At 36.1% G+C, this 18333-nt stretch overlaps 1 protein-coding gene across 1 annotated transcript in view; it reads left to right on the forward strand.

Moving 5' to 3' along the window:
* The window catches only part of KLHL2 (kelch like family member 2), a 55703-nt gene that overhangs the window by 4652 nt on the left and 32718 nt on the right, over nt 1-18333 (forward strand). Inside the window, exons 3-4 of the mRNA XM_085058638.1 lie at nt 2795-2901; nt 7444-7565. Coding sequence (XP_084914764.1) covers nt 2795-2901; nt 7444-7565 — 229 coding nt within the window. The remainder of the gene's footprint in view (nt 1-2794; nt 2902-7443; nt 7566-18333) is intronic.

Consider the following 18333-nt stretch of genomic DNA (forward strand, 5'->3'; position numbering starts at 1 on the left):
AGGTAGTTGATGCAGCAATTTTTTACAATTTAAGCAGAGTACAGCTTTTAAGAAGGTAATTGGTAAATAAATAAAATTATAAACATTTCTAGTTGCATTCATTTGTTTAAAATAATAAACAGAAATATCTTAAAATTGTTTCAGACTTCATTTCTCTAAACAAAGATCTAATATTAATGAAATAAATGATATTTTTTATTTAGAAACAACTTTAAAAATGTAGTCAATCTCAGTTCTTTTTATTAGTGTAGCACAAACAGATATTTGCCAGAGGTATAAATTCCAGGAAGTGAATAGCTAGTGAAAAAATTAATTGCTTAAGCATCTAAATAAGTTTGGATTTGAATGCTTACGTCTGTGTGTTTAAATTAAATTTTTGGCTGCTGTCAAGTTGCCTGACTCTAGTAGCTTGTAAGAGAGTTTTCATGTGCCTTCAAATTTTGACAAATTGGACCAATTTTCTCCTTTGTAATATTTGTCACCATCATTGCTCACCATCACCTCAACTCTGAGTAGGGAGTTCATTAGGATAGCTAATTAAGTTCTTGACATATGACAAAATTACACTCTAATGCCTGTATTTTCACTTTATTATAATTTGCTTTTTTCAAAATGGAACTTGATGTTACCTATATATGTTAAAATTCTCATTCTTACAAAGAAGACTTTACCAAAACCTTTTGCAGATGGGGTAATGAACTTTCTCTGTATGAACCAATGAAGAATAGCCTGCAAGCTGGGAAACAGTTGCTCAGTTATTCTTAAATGCATTCTTTCTTGTCCCTTATTTCTCATTTTCTATACCATGACAGTGTACTCATACCATCACAATTCTGTTCATTTAGTTGCTCTATACAAGCAAATTAGTGCAATACCACTTCAGAACACAACCTTTTCTAAAATAAATTGATGCACCCTCACAAAATGAAGATGCTGAGTTGCTTTGGAAGCCCCAAGATGCTTGCAGCAGCATACATGATTAAGTTTATACACTTGTTTATTTAGCTTGTCAGCTTTGTAGTAATGCAGAGCATATTCATTTACCTAATGCAGTTCCAGACTAGAGATGGTACTATGTCTGTACATGTGCAATGTAATTAGTTAACCCTAGTTGTGCACTGATGTAATTCTGTTGCTTCTGGCTTCATTATTATCTTTAGTATTTCTGTGCAACTGAGTATAAAACTTTTTGTTCCTGTTATCAGAATAACTGCAGGTGTCTGACAAAGCTGGGTGTCTGATGCCCTTTTATATGTAGCTTCATGTTTCCGCTTTTTAATAATAAATGTAATGGTTGTTTCAAGGTTCTCTGAATTGCGTGTTTCATCTGGTATGGTCATTACCTTATGTTGTACATATTTTTTGTTAATAACCCTATTGCAGGCTAAACTTACGAGAATTAGATAGTTGCTGCAGGTATTAAGAGCCGAAAGCAGAAAGATAATGTTATGCCAGGATTGCAATGTGGCCCCAAAGGCTAGTTGTGGCCACCAAAAATTTTTGGGGTATGACCTCCACAAAGCCATCTTACTTGAGTGTGGGCTCGTAAAAATTGTATGATTGACAAACTGAGTGATCACAGAGTTTTCTTTTGGACTTAGGTGAATATCTGAGCACTTTGGCTGAGAGCTCTAGTTCTGTCCAAGCAAAATGCAACTGCTCACCTGTCTTTGCCACAACTAGTGTGATAGTTGCAAACTATCTAAAAATCTTTAATATGTATTCAGGAAAGGTAAAAATTTATCTTCTTGGAAGTACTGAGAATAGAAATCACTGGGTTGGTGTACAGCTCTAGCTCCATCCCTAAGGAATATGTTCTGTTAAGTCATACTTTTCCTTCTTCCCTCTGTTGCTGTGGCTCTGAGTTTTGTGGATTGCACACTACCTCCACAGGGACAGTGCTAGCATGAGCAGGAAATAAAAGGCAACTGTAGCTATGACTATTTAGAGGCTGTGAAATTGCAGACTTTTGGTGTTGTGGTGTGTTTTTTTTTCCTCTCCCATTTCAATCTAGAAAATGGGTTTCAGTGGAGGAGGTATAGCCAATAACTGTAAACTGCATTAAAAACACCTGTGTTAGGATGGTTATAAATGAGATGTTACTTTATTGCAACTGAACAGGGAGGAAATATGTATTAGTCACAAAGGACAAGAATGCAAATGGATTTAATGAAGATACAAAGTCAGGCAAGATACGAAGTTAACCATAATAAATTCTAAACTGCTCAGAGTGGAAGGAATAATTGCTACTGTGTGCATGGGCTGAATATGAAAAATGCTTGGAAAACAGTAAATATAGAGAAGATTGAGAGGATTTGAACAATTAAGTAGGCATGATTTTCCAGTGTCATGTGACACAGGCATCTCAGCTGAAGTTTGGATTCTTTGTTGTCCGTAAAGCCTTGTTTCTTATGTAATTTTTTTTAGTGCTTGTGTATATTAAAATTCTGGTTTTTTTATCATAGTTGTTCAAAGGGGCCTAGACTTCCAGAGAGAATGTTTATAAATTGGGCTAATACAAATTGTGTTTATTCAATGCAGAAAGCTTCTGTGAAAGGAATACCAATTCAGTTGTTTGATGTTTAGAAAGTTTTGTGTACCCAAGCACCATCCATAATCTGATTGAGCAATAACCATGTGGTTGTGTAACACATTTAAAAACAATGCTTCATCAACATTGTCTGCCTGCCTCTTTTGATGACATGGGAAAAGAAAAGAAATTGTGTGTGATACTATATACTTTTCTGTTGTAGTTCACTTATGTGAAATTGCCTTCTCTGATATTTCTAAATAGTCAAAACTTGCTGTGTGATGTGACGATAGTAGCTGAAGACATGGAAATTGCAGCGCATAGAGTTGTGTTAGCCGCCTGCAGCCCCTACTTCCATGCCATGTTTACAGGTACCAAATGTTTCAATACTTACTATGTTGTAATCCAGTCTAACTGTATAAAGCACGAAATTTCATGCCTTTTGCTTTTTAGGCTCTAGTTTGGTTTTTAGAAAAGCCAGCAAGAATGTTTGAGATTCTTAATGAGTATTTTTATTTTTACAGTCTAAGGACATACTGTCAACTTAGCCTTTGTTAGCGTGATGAACGTTTTAAAAAGTCTTCTTAATTAAAAAACAAATTATATGTTAAGTAAGCCAGTAATAGTCAAATCGTTATACCCTTTAAGCCTCTAGTAATCTCACTTGCCCAAAAGAAGGTTAAAATAACTTTCATGTGAATTTTGGAGTAAATAACGTCCTTTAACAACTACTGTTGCTACGTTCTTCAGACCATGAGCACTCCAGGCTGTTAGTAGACATAAAACAAGCTTTCTTTGGCTTTGGCAGCCTATAGCTGGAGTGCATGTTTCAGTATTTTTAGGGTAATTCTCCATGACATATGTGCTCTGCATCATTGCCACTACTTTTCTGTACAGGCTTGATTTTACTTCTGCACACTCCATGTTGGCCAAGTTACTGCTTTACTGCTAAAGCAGGAATGCTGAGAGCTTGCAAGGCTAAGATAGGTTCAGGTTCGTAGGAGCCTCCAGCTGAAGTTCCTGTGCTGTGGGTTTAATTCCATCATGGTTATAAATCACATTGAAATAATGTGAAATTCAGTGTCAAAGTAAGAATGCTACTAAATGCGTGTAAAAATTCTGAGGTTTTGTCTATTCCTCCTCAAATCTCATGCCAGCTTTGTAGTTCATGTCAACTGTCTGAAATTAAAAGACTTCTCTGCAATGCCTTGCTTCTGACCACCAGCTCAGATGAAGGTAGAAATGTGACTCTTGGCCTGCCCAAATGCCAAGACTGGTATTTTAAAAACTATAATTGTATGCAACAAGATGGATGAAATTTGAAGTAGAGTTGTGTTCTGGGGAAGCAGCTGATAATTCTTGATTTTACATGCAAATATTTTGACACAATCAAGGCTAGAAGTGGAGTCATTTCTACAACAATGCTGTAAAGTTGCTTGTAAAATTAAATATCTTTTCCTCAAGTAGTTCTTTAAGTTTGAATTTATGGTTGAGACAAACAATGTGGGTGACGGATAAATTCTTTCATAATTTTTACTGCTATCCATAAAATTAGAATGAAAAAAGCTCCTGCTACAGTTTCTTTTTATCACCTTAGTAGCAGAGAAATCCAAGCCTCTTATATTAGTTCTGTATTAAAGATTAACTGTTATTGTCTGTCACATTGAAAATACTCTTTACTCAAAGTTTAGCTTTTTATTATGCTTTCTGTGGTTAAGACATTTCTGCTTGCCCTGACTGCCCTTTCTGTGAAGAAGTTTATTATCCATTCAGGGTGCCAGTGCAGCAGTGTCTGTGGCTGCTCTCCAGATAGAATTAATGAAATCTCTTCCCTTGCTTCAGTCCCTTTTAAAAATTTTTACTTGTTTTATGCTTATAAATATAGGTGTTCTTTAACCCCCAGTGGTGCAGGAGGTGGGAATGCTCACTTGAGTAATGGGTGTGAAGTGTTTAACTAATATCTGTGGCAAGGTTTGTGTAGTTGGTGAACCAAATTGATGGGAGCTTATATATAATTCAGCTGTGGCTTGAGAAGTTATCAACAGATTTTATGCTTATAGGTTGCTTACACTACAACCTAGCTGTGGTATTGGTACATTTCAACCATTCCCCCCACAAAAAAATTCTGAAGTTCATTGTCATTGTTCTCTCCATGAAGCCTGGAATTCACACTTCTTAGGTGGATTTTTATTCTTATCCAGTAATCTGAAAGTTCAAATAAGCAAATTTGATTCCTTAACTAGCCACAACCGAATGGAAAATATCTTCTTCCATCCAGAATAAAATAGTAACCGAAAAGACAGTAAAAAAAAATTGCACTCTTATGCTTTAGGGTTACTTCTTGACTAGAAATTAGAAGCTTATATTTAGACGTGTTTGCAGGTTGATTCCATCATTCTCTGAGTAATTAAGTATTATTGCAATGCAGGCTGGGATATGGCATTAACTGGGTTCAAACTCTCTGCCTGGTCATTTTTTTTCCTTTTTCTCCGTTTGTACTTGTAATGGTAGCCCCAATAAATAGTGGGAAATAAAAAGTTACTGTCTTTTAAAGTTACAAAATATAGTAACTTAGTAACAATTTTCTGATAGAGAGAGGGGGAAAGACAGCCTTTGCTCTTTCATCTGTGTTACTAGGAATATTTCTTCTTATACAGTGGAAATTTTAGAAATATAATTTAAATCAACTGAAATGTTTAGAGGAATTGATTATAAAACATCAGAGAAAGGGATTCTTCAGTGGCTGTAGGGCCTGACTTCAGACAAAGGTGACCTGAGTTTAATTTTCTTGTCTGTGATAGCAGTTATGCTTAGGGATTTACCTGCTCTCTTTGCTTTCATTCTCCATTTGTAAAATTCTTGGGTAAAAAAAAACCAAAACCAAAAGCCTTCTTCGCATTACTTTGTGAGGATCCACATAAGCTTTTTAGGTAGCCCTTTTAGTATCTTCAGCTCAACTGATGCTTTGCTGTTGCTGCTTGGGAGGTTGGATCAACTCAGTGCTTTCATTCTGTTCACAATATGCTTTCCTGTCATTAAGAACTCTGTGAAGACATGTTGGTGCTACTTCTCAGTCATAAACTGAGTTCTTCAGGTTGAATTCTAGACTGAGACTGCCTACTGACTGCATCTATGGTTTCCTCTATATGATCTATCAAACAGATATGGATTGATCTGGAATTATAGTAAGATCGCATGTCTCACATGAAAGTTGGAAGCAAGTATTTTTGGGGTTATTTTTGTTGGGTGTTTTTTTGTCGTTGTTTGGGTGTGGGTCTTTTTGTTTTATTTTGGTTTCTTTATTTAGAGGTTTTTTTATTTTTATATTCTGGGCTTGGTTGTTAAACAGAGAAGGTGCCTATCCATGACTCTAAAAGCCTTGACACAAAATCTGAAAACAAACCTAATGTGCTTTCAGAATATCAAAATCTGCTCTCCCACACATACAATTTTCCCAAAGGACCACCTCCACAGCAGCTTGCATAATAAATAAGTTGCAGCTTACATGCTCTGAAGATCAATAGGTTTAATCTGTGTCAAACTAGAAGTAGAAACTTGGAATATGGGGCCCTGCAAGGAACGTGCTGCAGTCATCCTTCAAAGGTGTAGGGCAATGTTTCAGAAGTGCAGGTGGAAGGAGAAAGTTCTGTGTGGGCTGGATTTTGCTAGTTTTTATGTAAGGAGATGGTCTTTTGAACTTCCTGCCACTTAAAGGATTGACTTGCAATGCCATTCTTTACCCTTCACCTTAAAAAAAAAGGCATGAATAACGGTAAGAGATTTCTCAGTGATGATCCCTTTGCTAAAAGCACAGGGTAAATCCACTGTTTGACACCAACCCTAGAGACCAGAGGGTAACAAACAATGAAAATGTGTATTACTACATAAGAAAATATCAGTGATTATTAGTATGTTCTTGTTCACTTCCCTATCCTGCCTGCTTTTGTTGTTGTATACATTAAATTTATTATATCACCAATACCATTATCTCTAGACACCTGTGCCTAAGGGAAAGAAATCATATCCAACATAGAAGAGCAAGAAACTAATGTATTCAGTTATTGGGATATACTCTTCCAAAGTCAAATTTTATATATCTTCCAACACAACTTTTGTAGTTCATGTTTGTTTCTCAGTTAAAATCAGTGCAAGAGGGTTTAAAGGTCTGAGATGATCTGATCTGAAAGTCATGAAAAAGGTTGTAGTCATTACTCAAAAATTTATCTTTGGATAAATATTTCAGCCATAAAGAAAATGTTGCATTTTGAGAAACTTCATATTTTGGAAGGTGGAAGTTATTTTGCAGGCCTTTCTATGAAGATCGGTGGTGGCATATGGCCAACATGTCAGCCTCCACAAAATGAGATCCAACAAGTTTTCCCTTGCTTACCATTTTATCTTCGCTTGAGTTTGAGCTGTTAAATTGGATCTGTAAAAGAGGTGAAATCACTAAGGGAATAATAAGTAGGCAAGCAAAGAAATATGTATGTTAATTCTTCTGTGGGGATATAACTTTTCTTATTTAAATAAATTTACTCCAGACCATGTTTGGTATATTCCTTCAATTAAGAAGTTAATAAAGATAGAGTATTTTAATAGCTTGCTTTGACAGCAAAATATTTTTGTATCCATTTGAAGAGTCTTAGGTCTGGTAATATTTTCCTGATATTGTACACTGAAAAAAATAGGTCACCTGCACTAAAAGTATTAACCCAGGTGGCATTTGCATGATGATAACAACAAAATCTTCCTTCCTCACTAGAGGAAGGAAAGAAAGAAAGAAATTGAATTAGTATTATTAAAGTTGTTTTACTATCACAACTGTTCATACAAAAAATTTCTGCTGCTGTTAAACTTCTACATTCATGCTATATTTCTGTCTTCCTTACTTGACTAATAAACTGTATTTGTAGGTGAGATGAGTGAAAGCCGAGCAAAAAAAGTTCGAATAAAGGAAGTTGATGGCTGGACTTTAAGGATGCTTATTGATTATATTTACACCGCTGAAATTCAAGTTACAGAAGAAAATGTGCAGGTAAGAGTGAGAATATTTTCTAATACGAATGACATGCGATGTGCAGAGTTATTTATTTTGGCAGTGTGGTTTAACTCACGGGAAATCTCTGCAAACTGGAATTTTTTCAGACCTTGTACTTACAAAGCAAGTAGTCATGCTGTTTAAATTCTGGGTCAAATTCAAAGACAATTCAAGTAAATGAAGAGTTAGTTAACTTTAATGGACTTTGCAACCAAGCCTTATGTAATGCAATAAAATAGATGGTTTGCTCTGCCTAAAATTAATGCTGTCAGCCATCTCTGTACCACCCCTTCTCTAATACTTAAAAGCAATTTACACAAACAACGTAGATTTATTCCTAAATGTGAAACCATGTTGGCCAATTAAGCTGTCCTGTTTATTTTTTTTTCCTGTTAGCCTGCAGAATAAAGTACTTTTTACTGCTTAATCTCTGTAACTTGCCAGTGGCCAACTGTGCAGAAATTTTTACCTACTGCTTTTTTTTTTTTTCTGGTTAAATCAACCAGTATCTATCATGAAGGTTTTGTCCATCCCACACAGAGCTAATCATTTTTTTCTAATTGGCTGTACCTTAAGATGAAGCTTCAATTAGAATAAAGCAAACATAAGCTTAGAAAACATAGCCTCCTGCATTTCATATTTTCTAACCACAAACACTTAAGATGGATAGAGTAGATTTTCCCTCCAGTATCTTCTGAGATTTATTGTGGAGGTTTGATAAGTTTAAAATTAGTTGCATAAGGGGTGATACATTTAGTTATCATGTTTTTCTTCATATTCCTATGTTCTTCTTTCTACTCTTGCCCATGCCAAATAAGTGGTTATTAGCAGTTATTTTGCTGCTTTAGCAGGTTGCAAAACCATGTTGCTGTATTTGGCATTGAAAACTTCTGTTGCAATTATGTAATCTGAAATTGTTTTTACTGGGCATTAGGCTGAAATTAATAGTTTTTTATTGGCTGCTGAATCTGATGGGGACACTGCTTGTTTTAGCTGTGCTTGATTGAGTATTTCCCAATATTAGATATACTGCCATCTTTAAACAAAATATCCTACTACTAAACCTTCCATATCTTAGGTCATATCATGTCATTTAATTCAGCAAGACTAATTTCTTGTCTTTTTTAAGGACTTGTTTCTTAAGAATCCTCCTTCTTAAGGAATTGTTCTGGTATGATGGTGAATGTACTTAGTGAAAAAAAATACTGAAATTCTGTAGTGTTTTACCAATCTGGTGGTTGCTCAAATCTCTGTATCACTGTGGAAGACCTTGAGTAAATCCAGAGCTGTCAGGGTTTCCTTAACAGACCTCTTGCTGCTTGATCATGCTGGCTTTTCATCCTTGAAGTAGAATATTCTGTCTTGCTGACAGAGCTTAATTGCCCTAATCTTGTACATTCAATCCATAATATCAGAGTGGATTTGAGAGGCAGCCCTACTGTATTTTGGCTGAAATGCTGCCTAGGAGGAGGCATTATCACCCATGCTTGGCACTGCTGACTCTTCCATGTTTATGTGGAGCAACAGCATTACTTTTCTTCCTTATACAGGTTGAAAGCCAGAAATCCACAGGTTTAAAGCTTGTGAGTCTGATAGGGCTTTAATTTTCATGGCTCCAGGTTATCTGTCTGAAGATAGATATCTGATGGTGTTGGGGATGTTAGTATAAATAATATGGCTTGGTGAGTGATATGATAAGTTTGTGGTTACTTGAGTACTGAGACAAAAGTTGGGATTCAAAGTTGGGTTTTGATTTTTTTCCAGTATAGTTGCACTTTATTGTTGATGGTGAATATACTTGTAATATGACTGTATTGAATGTAACCTTATTCTTACTTTGTCATTTTCATCCTCTTTGCCTTGTTATAACTAGATGTTTGGTGTTTATTTGCATTACAGCAGAAATAAACACTATGGATAAAAATAAATATGCTGATGCAAGTTCTTTTCCTTAAGTTTGAAAGCCAAGATGGGAAAATTGTTACTGTGACTTTCTGGAAACCTAGAAACATAGTGCAGATTGTCAGGCTTTTGTTAAAACTGTGTTCTCTTCATAAGTGTGTTGCATGCTCTTGAGATTAATTCTAGCTCTCAATTTCTTGTCTATATCACCCAAAAAGTATTGTGAAATTTTGGTAATGGTTAGGAATTTATCTTGTAGGAACACTGAACCATGAAAACCTAAGATGCCACGTAATTTTGTCTTATATTTTTTTATATTTGGGCTAATATGCTGAACTGGAGCATTATCTTCTAGGTAGCTGGTTATGACTCTTATTCTGATACCCTTTACAGGATTTCAAATGTATCATTCCATCTCTTCAGGTTATACATAGTAAGAATAGGTGTTGAATTAATTTCTAATACGTGATACAGTGTTTGAAGAGGATGTGCAAGCTTCATGTTTAAGTAATGTAGAATTGCTAAGTAATTCTTGGTATTAAAATAGCTGCATTGTATATTTATGAAAACTAATTATAAAGGAATACATAATCTTAGGCCAGCTCACTGGTCTTTCTCAAGGGGAAGTTAACTGTGAGCTTCTTTCCTTGGAATCTTACTTGATACTAGATGTGGACAGCAGTGCTTCCTGACTGTGCCTTTGCAGCTTCTCAGTAAGAGCTGTCCATTTTTTTCTCCCCACTGTCCTATTCTCACTTATGTATGATTTTGGGCAGGTGTGCAGGTAGGAAAATCAGGTGTAAGTCAATGATTGAGGAGAAAACCACATTCATTCCGCCCATAAACTATCAACATGGGAGGCCCTTGTCACTGGGTGTTATCACTACATTAGTTAAATACAAAAGGACATTTGTTCTTTTCTTTTCTTCAGTTTTTGGTTCAATAGGTTCCCTCCAGCCTGCAACAATAAGACAGCTGGTGCATGAATGTGTACATTCTTTTAGTGTTTGTCCTTCATTTAGAACAAGTTATTTTATAATTCATCTCTAGTGGCACTCCCTTTGCATAATGCCATGCCATGTTTCTGCTGTATTTACATATTATGCCATGTTTTTCTGCATTCTTAACTCTCTGCTCTTCCCTTTTTTATTTTTAACTTCTTTTATAAAATTTTTTTTTAGAAATGAAATTAAATGTCAGACTTAATGCAATATCTTATTCTTCATATTTTAAGAAGGGAACATCCAAGTTAATATTTTCAAAAGGCAATCAACTTTCTTGCATATCAAATTTTTTTGATATCCATATAGGTATTAATTACATGCAGTGCACCATGTGGGAGAGTTGGTTACTATAAGAAGCTCATGCGTGAGTAACTCTCCCACGCCATGCGTATGCCTTGCAGCCCCTTTTTAGTCAGCTGTGCACCTCGGGCCTCTCCTGAGCACAGATATATCAGAGGAGAAATTCCTGCAGTTGTTGGCAGGCTGTGGATTTGTTATGGGCTTTAGAGGTCAGCCTGATATAGGCTGAGTGCAATGTGATTTGAATAAACACAAGTTAGTTGATTGGGTTCCTTTCTGATTCCCTGCTACAGTTCTGTGTTCCTTTAATTGTGCTGATACAACTATTTGCTGGGCTGTTTTATAAAGCAGATCACTGAACTTAAAAAAATAGCCAGCAACATAACACTCTGTGTCTCTACTTCCACCCCACATGGGTTTTTGAGTTAAGAATAACTTGGATCACGTTCCTATCAGTTGTTCTTTTCACACAGTACGTGGAATTAGCATACTGAAGTGTAGGAACATAATCCTGTGTTGGGAGTAGATGTTTCCCTGTGGCCTGGGGAAAGCACTGCCTGTAGCTTCACTTTGCTGCTACTGCTATCTTGCTTTTGAACCAGATGAATCCATGAGAGATAGAAGAGAGAAATCACAAAAAAAAGTATTTTTACAATTGTATAACTCTGTCCTAGAATACTTTTTCCTTTAAATAATTTTGTCAGGTATAACAAACATGAAGTCCAGAATCCTGAATAGGGTCCTTTCTAAGATGTATCATTTTGTGTTCATTTTCTGAAATTATTCAAGAGCAATGTTTGCATAGTAATAAGCATATTATGGACAGTATGTATGCATTTTTTCTTCCTAACTCTTGCTGTTCACGCAGATTGCCATAAAAGGTACAACAGACACACTTCTATTTGTATGGTGTCGTGGGGTGTGGGCATAAGAGTTGACAGCACATTTGATTTAAGGTGCTGTCAAAACAAGGTCTGAAAAAGCAGCTGATTTCCCCAGGAAATCCTGAAAAAAGAAGATCCTCGTGTTGTTGCAGCTATTTACTAAGGTAGTCATTCTACAGTACCATGTTTGGTAGTACAGCCTTTGATGGTTCATGCTGCATCTCATCACCTCTAGGGTCTAATGGTTGATCAGCTTTGCAGAGGTGTTGGATCCTGAAACCCCTCTAGGCTGAAAATGAGCAGATACTTCACACCAAAACCCAGAGAAGCCTAACAGCTTAAGAAAACAGATGTGTGCTTTTTAAGATGGTCAGCTACTGAATTACATTTGTGGCATGACCCACAAGCTTTGGGTCATGCCCTAAGTTGGACTGAGGGTATGTTAAAGGAGCACGTAGAAGAAGAAGGCATGTGGTGTTACAGGGAATAGTATCAAAGATAATTGCTACTGAATTCTGTCAAGTGAAACAGCGACTGAATGTATCTAGACTTGGTAGACCATATTTAATCTAACAGTGGCAACTTGATGATAATCCTTAGGTGATTTATTCCAGTTGCTTTAATAGTTTTTCTAGTTCAAAAGATAGGTGGTATCTGACTTAAATGTTCCTGGTCTGTATTAGACTAATTACTGGTACGTCTATTGTCTTGTAAGGCAACTTGTTGCTATTTTTGCTGTAACAATCTTATGTATTGAATGACTGTTCTTATTCATAGACTCTAATTTTTTTCTTTAAGCTAAGTATCATAGGCTTTTCTTTGGAGACAATAGTTTCTAAAGCTTTAGCCATTCTTCTTTCTCTTCTAGACTCTTTCCCTTTTACCCATATCTACATATTTAACATGCAATGGCCAAAATTGGTCTATTAAGGCCTTGTTACTGCAGACAAGAGTGAAACAATTGTCTTGTGAATAAAAAATACAGTGTTTGATTCTTTATGTCATTGATTTTCTGGTCACATGACATTGACTCTAGTACTAGTAAAGACAGTAAGAATGAGAACGTGATAGTAGTCACTATACAGTGGGAGAAAGAAATAGTGGCACCTCTTCATTTTGCTAGATGCCATTTTGAGGGATTTATTGTTTAAAGTATTTATGCTTATTAGCATAATTCTTCTAATGAACCAAAACTGAAACCAGTTGAAGTCATTATCTGGTTTAATAGTAGTCGAGTGTCTTTCAGTAAGTTTAGTGGGCAAGATGTCAGGTTCTAAGACAGCAGGAACTATCTATTAGGAAGAGATGCCTATTTGCAAGTCTGCTTCCAGTGTACAACCACATGTTAAAATTAGTTTAAATGAAAAATGTAAATAAATCAATTATTTTTATTTTGGAGAAATGTTCAATTATATTTTAAAATTTACCAGTAATGGAACAGAACAGCCTACTGAAAATCTTGTAAAATTATATCTATTTTAGGGATGGGAGGGCAGGGGAAAAGAAAGATGTGTACTAGTCATTTTAAAACTGAAAGAAAAATGTAGAATATCTACTGAAGAGATCATTACACAAAATAGAATGCAAAATAATGAACAGTCCAGACCTTGTGTATGTTGAGGAGGACAAAAACCCCCAACAAACCAGCAAGGAGTAGATATTAATTTCAATAAAATGTAGTAAAACTCTGTGTCATCAATAAGATTAAATCCATGTAACCATAGGGTCTGCATTTGCCATGCCCAGTATTCACTGGATACTAATTTAAAGGCAAAAATAAGATTCTGTGCAGCATGGAACATTCCTCATTTGCTTTTCTGCTAAGCACTAGAATAAGCTCAGATAAAAATACTTAGAATAAATTGTTGTATTGTACTTAGAATTGGTCAGCTTATGATGAACCCTGTGCACTTTTATGTGAGTGGGACATGAAATGACCTGTTTAGGGGCTACAAGGTTGTTCTGAAACTTGTATTACCAGAATGTCAGATTTGGTAACAGAGTTGTTTTTTTTCTCATGCCTGTGTCTGATGATGGTCTCAGGTTCTCTCCTTTCAACTGAGAGCCAGGTACACCAGTTCACAGGAGTTCAAGACCATGATGAAATATCCATTTTAGCAACTTACTGTTGCACATCAACTGAACAACAGCAGCTAGTTGTGTGTGCTTTTTAGCTGGAAGAAAATATACAATGACTTAGTACAAACTGGTTTATAAGACTGATCTCTTTACTTAGTATTTGCCACAGTCTTTGAGCACTTACATGATCAAATTAATAGAGCTTACATTCCAATAATCTTCAGAGCCACACTATCTTTGCATCTGAGCTGAGAGTCAAATTACTCCTAGGAATATTGCAATGTTTGTCAAGCTTTATCCTTGAAAGCAAGTGTTTCATGTATATGAACAGGTGACTAAATTGTCTTTATATGAGTTAGCAACACTGTGGTGTGTGAAGAGCATAGAGCATGTGTTTTGAAACTAATTTCATTTTGGATGTCTAACTTGGAATGTTTTTCAAGAGTTTGTGAGGTCTGCCAATAAAGTATACCTTCAAACACAACAAAACTTCTCTTTTCCTTTTTTGGATCAAAATATGTCCCTCCCCTTTCAAAAGGGTATATCCAAAGGGATATACTTTCTTTGTGAATATAGGAAATTTTCTGTGTTAACTGGGGTAGATTTTTCTTTTTTATAATCCAAGGCTGACTGTTCTTAACAAATGTATGATTGGGCATTGTAAGAGGAGGGAGTTGAATTCAGCACTTGAACAGAGACATGCATTCTGTGTCCTGGAAGCGTGCCTGCTGCTGTGTAAGTGGGTGGAAGAGATAAAAGAAATATTTATTCAACTGAACTGAATCCTGTGAAGCTTTCACTAAATCTTACAATACAGTAGGTTCTGTTTCAAATATAAAATACATATTTTATATATGAAACTGGTTTGAGAGAAGGTAGTGCTGAAATTGCTTTTACGGGAAATGGCTGTTCTTCTTCAGAGAACTGAAGAAAGATGTCTGGAAAAAATGCCACACCTAAAAGGGGCAGGAAAGGAATTAGTCTGATCTTGATGCATTTACAGATGTGCCTCTAGCCACCTCTTCTTTAAAAACCTTTTAATAATCAGGGACAGTGAAATAGCTTAAATAAAAGTATATCTTGAGAAGCGTGAGTGCAGGTAAGCTGGATCTAGGCAATTGCATCCCTATTGGTCATGATTGACACCTTGCATGTCAACAAGAGACCAACAGAAACTTAATATAGTTCCAGTGCCTCCCCAGTCGTGCACTACTGAAATGCAGGGCTCCTAAAGAGGAGTTTAGTCTATATTAGCAGCAATTGCTGAGTGGTTTTCAAATAGATGATGATGTTCTAGACAGCATGGGTCATGATAGCAGTTCTTCTAGCTAGAAGCAGTCACAGTGTTCTCGCAGATGCAAGTAACTTAGAACTATTACTGCTGTACCACAGGTTAATGTTGGCATCTCTGAAGTTTGCCGATTGGCTGTTGATAAAGGCCTTTTATTTGCTAGCATTTGCCTCTATTTACTAAACACAGTCTCCTGATGACAGCATTTAAAAATCATCAATATATTATTTATTAATTGAATACAATTTTGAGGTATGTTTTAAGCCAGTGGCTTGTCATTATGGCTGTCCCTGTCCTGCCCTTCCCTTCCCATTGTTCTTTGTACAGGTTTCCTCTTGGATCTCTACAGTGCCTAGACAGTCACTTCATCTTGGTTTAGCTTACAAAGTTTTTCCTGTAGTACATGGCTGCTTACATGTTAGGTGCTAGAGACAGAGTATTGGACCATGTGAGTATTCCTCTGAGCTGATTTATTGCTAAAGTCTGCATGTTTCTAAAGAAGAATGCAGTTAGGTCAGATAATGCCAATCCTATTGAAGATAACAGTGATGCTTATTTTTGTTGTTGTTTTTTTTTCTTTCTAGAGATAATTTTTTTAAGTAAATGAATGTAAGTTGTTTCTTGTGTGGGTCCTAAAAAAGTGGAGTGATATTGTACTGATTTCCCTGTCAATAGCTGCAGTAGATTTTTTTAAAAAATGAAAATAGCTTTGACTTTACATAAAAGTTTATAAATATTGTTGATAGCATCTTTGGAGGTGAGCTCTGCAAATTTGTATTTTCTGTGATGTAAATTTAACTTGCCAGAAACTCTCAGCAAAGTATCCCAGTGCAGCGTACGTTCTTTTAGACAGACTGGTAGTACTGCTATCTTTTAAGCTGTTCATACAGTTTTATTTTTCTGAGCTGATACTAAATTCTGATTCCCAAATAATCTCTTATAAGCCTAACATTTTGGACAGATTTTGCTTCCTGCCTTCAATATATGATGAGTAAGGTGCAAATTGCTGAACCCTGAGGTGACAGGTTACAATCCTGCTTGTTTCTGAGATAATTAAAATATTTGTCCTGGCCTTTGGCTCCCTTATCTTCCTTAGCCTGGCTTTTATTAGACTCAGATTAATCTTGAAACTACCATATTTCCACCAACATATTTCATTTTACCATCACTTTTTGCTTTGCCTTCATGAAAACCTAAAATGTTCTGTCCATAAACTCACTTTTCTTTCTTAACAGGTTTCAGGCAAGTGCACCAATTCTTGAAAGTATTTTCTTTTACAAAAAAATGTTTTATGTAATAGAGTTATTTGAGTGTCAAAAACTATTGGCAGTTGGTGATCTTATTTCCCTGACAGAGATATTATTAAAGCATTTGAAGGAGATAGAGTTCTTTATTGGATCATCTTATAGAGCCTTGAAAATAAACAAGCCTTTGGCCTCTCTGCTCATCTCCATCATGGTTGCTGTGGCATAGGTACTAAATTATGAAAGCTTTGGCAAATTCTGAAGTTGTATTCAGAGTCATTTCGGTTAAAATGTTTTATAAAACTGGCACATCCTAATGACTTCATGATTAAAACAGGATTTGCTGATGTTTTTAAATTCTGATGTATGTTGAAACCGCTCTTTACATGGTAATCCAAACTTTTACTTCTATTCTTTTATGACAGCATGGTTCTAATAATATTAGGGGCTTGCTGACACTGCAGAGAGGTACTTAAATCCAAGCTGACATGAGTTTCATTACAAACCCTATTCATAGAAACATGTTTAAGTCTTACTGGGCAAGAACTTCGTGTTGGACCAAACAGCCTTATAGTGTGCTCTTTGTGTGCTGGAAGGATCCCACTGTGTTTTGCTCTTGTATGTATTTTATACTTAGGGCTTCAAGCAACCATCTGGTTACCTCCTTTTGACCTATTTTTGTGTTTATGACAACAGCTTTGAGGATTTTAATAATATGAGGGCACAACTAATATGTGGCATAGCTGGAGGAGAGACAGTGGCACACTTCTTGAATTTATATGCATTGTAAGACATGTCAGGCAACAGTAAATGATCTCATTTTTCCAGTGAAATAATCCTAGTAGGCATTCTTCATTTGCTTATATGAGCCTGCCTGTCAGGAGAATGAGTGTAGGAGGGAAGGGAAAAGAGGAGCGCAATCTTTTCACAGGCATATTTTATTACAAATATAACCTTTGTAAATTTGCACTTGAAATGAATAAGCTTCACATAAGAGCTGCTGACCAAAACACAAAGCAATCAGCTTTGCAGGGAAATTTAATATTTTGTTCTCTGACAATTTTTAAATGCATTTAAAATGTATTTTTCTCTGGTTTTTTTCATAGTACATATTTTGTGATTTTAGCTATTATGTGCAAAGTAGAACTGCCTTTTATTTGGGGCACAGTATTATTATCTGCACTGCAGAATAGCTATGGTTGCTATATTGTCACTCCCCTTTCTATGTTTGTTTTTAACTGAGAAACTGGGGTTTTGATGCGGCTGAAGATGTATTCCAAAGCCTCACACTTATTTGATAGATGTTTGATGCTCTCTTAAAGGATTTCCTTTTCTGATCTGGCTTGCTTGGTGGTATGTGACAGGAGGAAATCACACTGTGTGCTCAGCATGAGGAAAGCGTTAAAGGTTGCTGAAGCTGGTAGCTGATAACAGCTAGGTGGCTGCAGCTCCATATCTTCAAGCTCCAGCTTGGAGGTGAGGCTGGGCATGGCTTTCCAGTAGGGACATGCACAATCCCATGTGTACAGTACACACTGCCAGCCCCACAGCTGGGCTGTCTTCCTAAAGAGACTCTCAGACATGTCTATTCAATATATTTTGTATTGTTAAGCCAAACTGAATAAATACAATTCTTATTACTTCAGTTAGGGATAAAATTCTTTCCTGTGTCCTCCCCTGAGTTATAGAGGATGGTGAAGTTCATGAGGTAAGTAGCAAAAGCACTTTGCAGAAAAAGCAACTGCTGTGTCTGTACAGCTGTAGCTGTGGTTAAGGCAGAGGGAAAAATGATGGCAGGACAAGCAGATGTAGCACAGATATGGCAAATACTCTCTCCTGAGGTATTCATATTTTTATATTCCTGCCTTTTTTTTTTTCTTTCCTTTCTGCAGATATCTTACTGTTATTTCTCTCTGTCCTCCAAATGAAGCTTTTTATAATTTTCCCTTTTATTTGGCTGGCTGAATGGGGATACCAGAACCTCTGTTTTCGAAAGGAAATTGAGTAGGCAGAAGGGTATGTGCCTTGTAACAATGAAAAGATACCTGATTGGATGTCTGA

Source organism: Lichenostomus cassidix, chromosome 4 (assembly GCF_008360975.1).
Source record: "Lichenostomus cassidix isolate B80296 chromosome 4, HeHo_3.0, whole genome shotgun sequence".
NCBI classification, from domain to species: Eukaryota; Metazoa; Chordata; class Aves; order Passeriformes; family Meliphagidae; genus Lichenostomus; species Lichenostomus cassidix.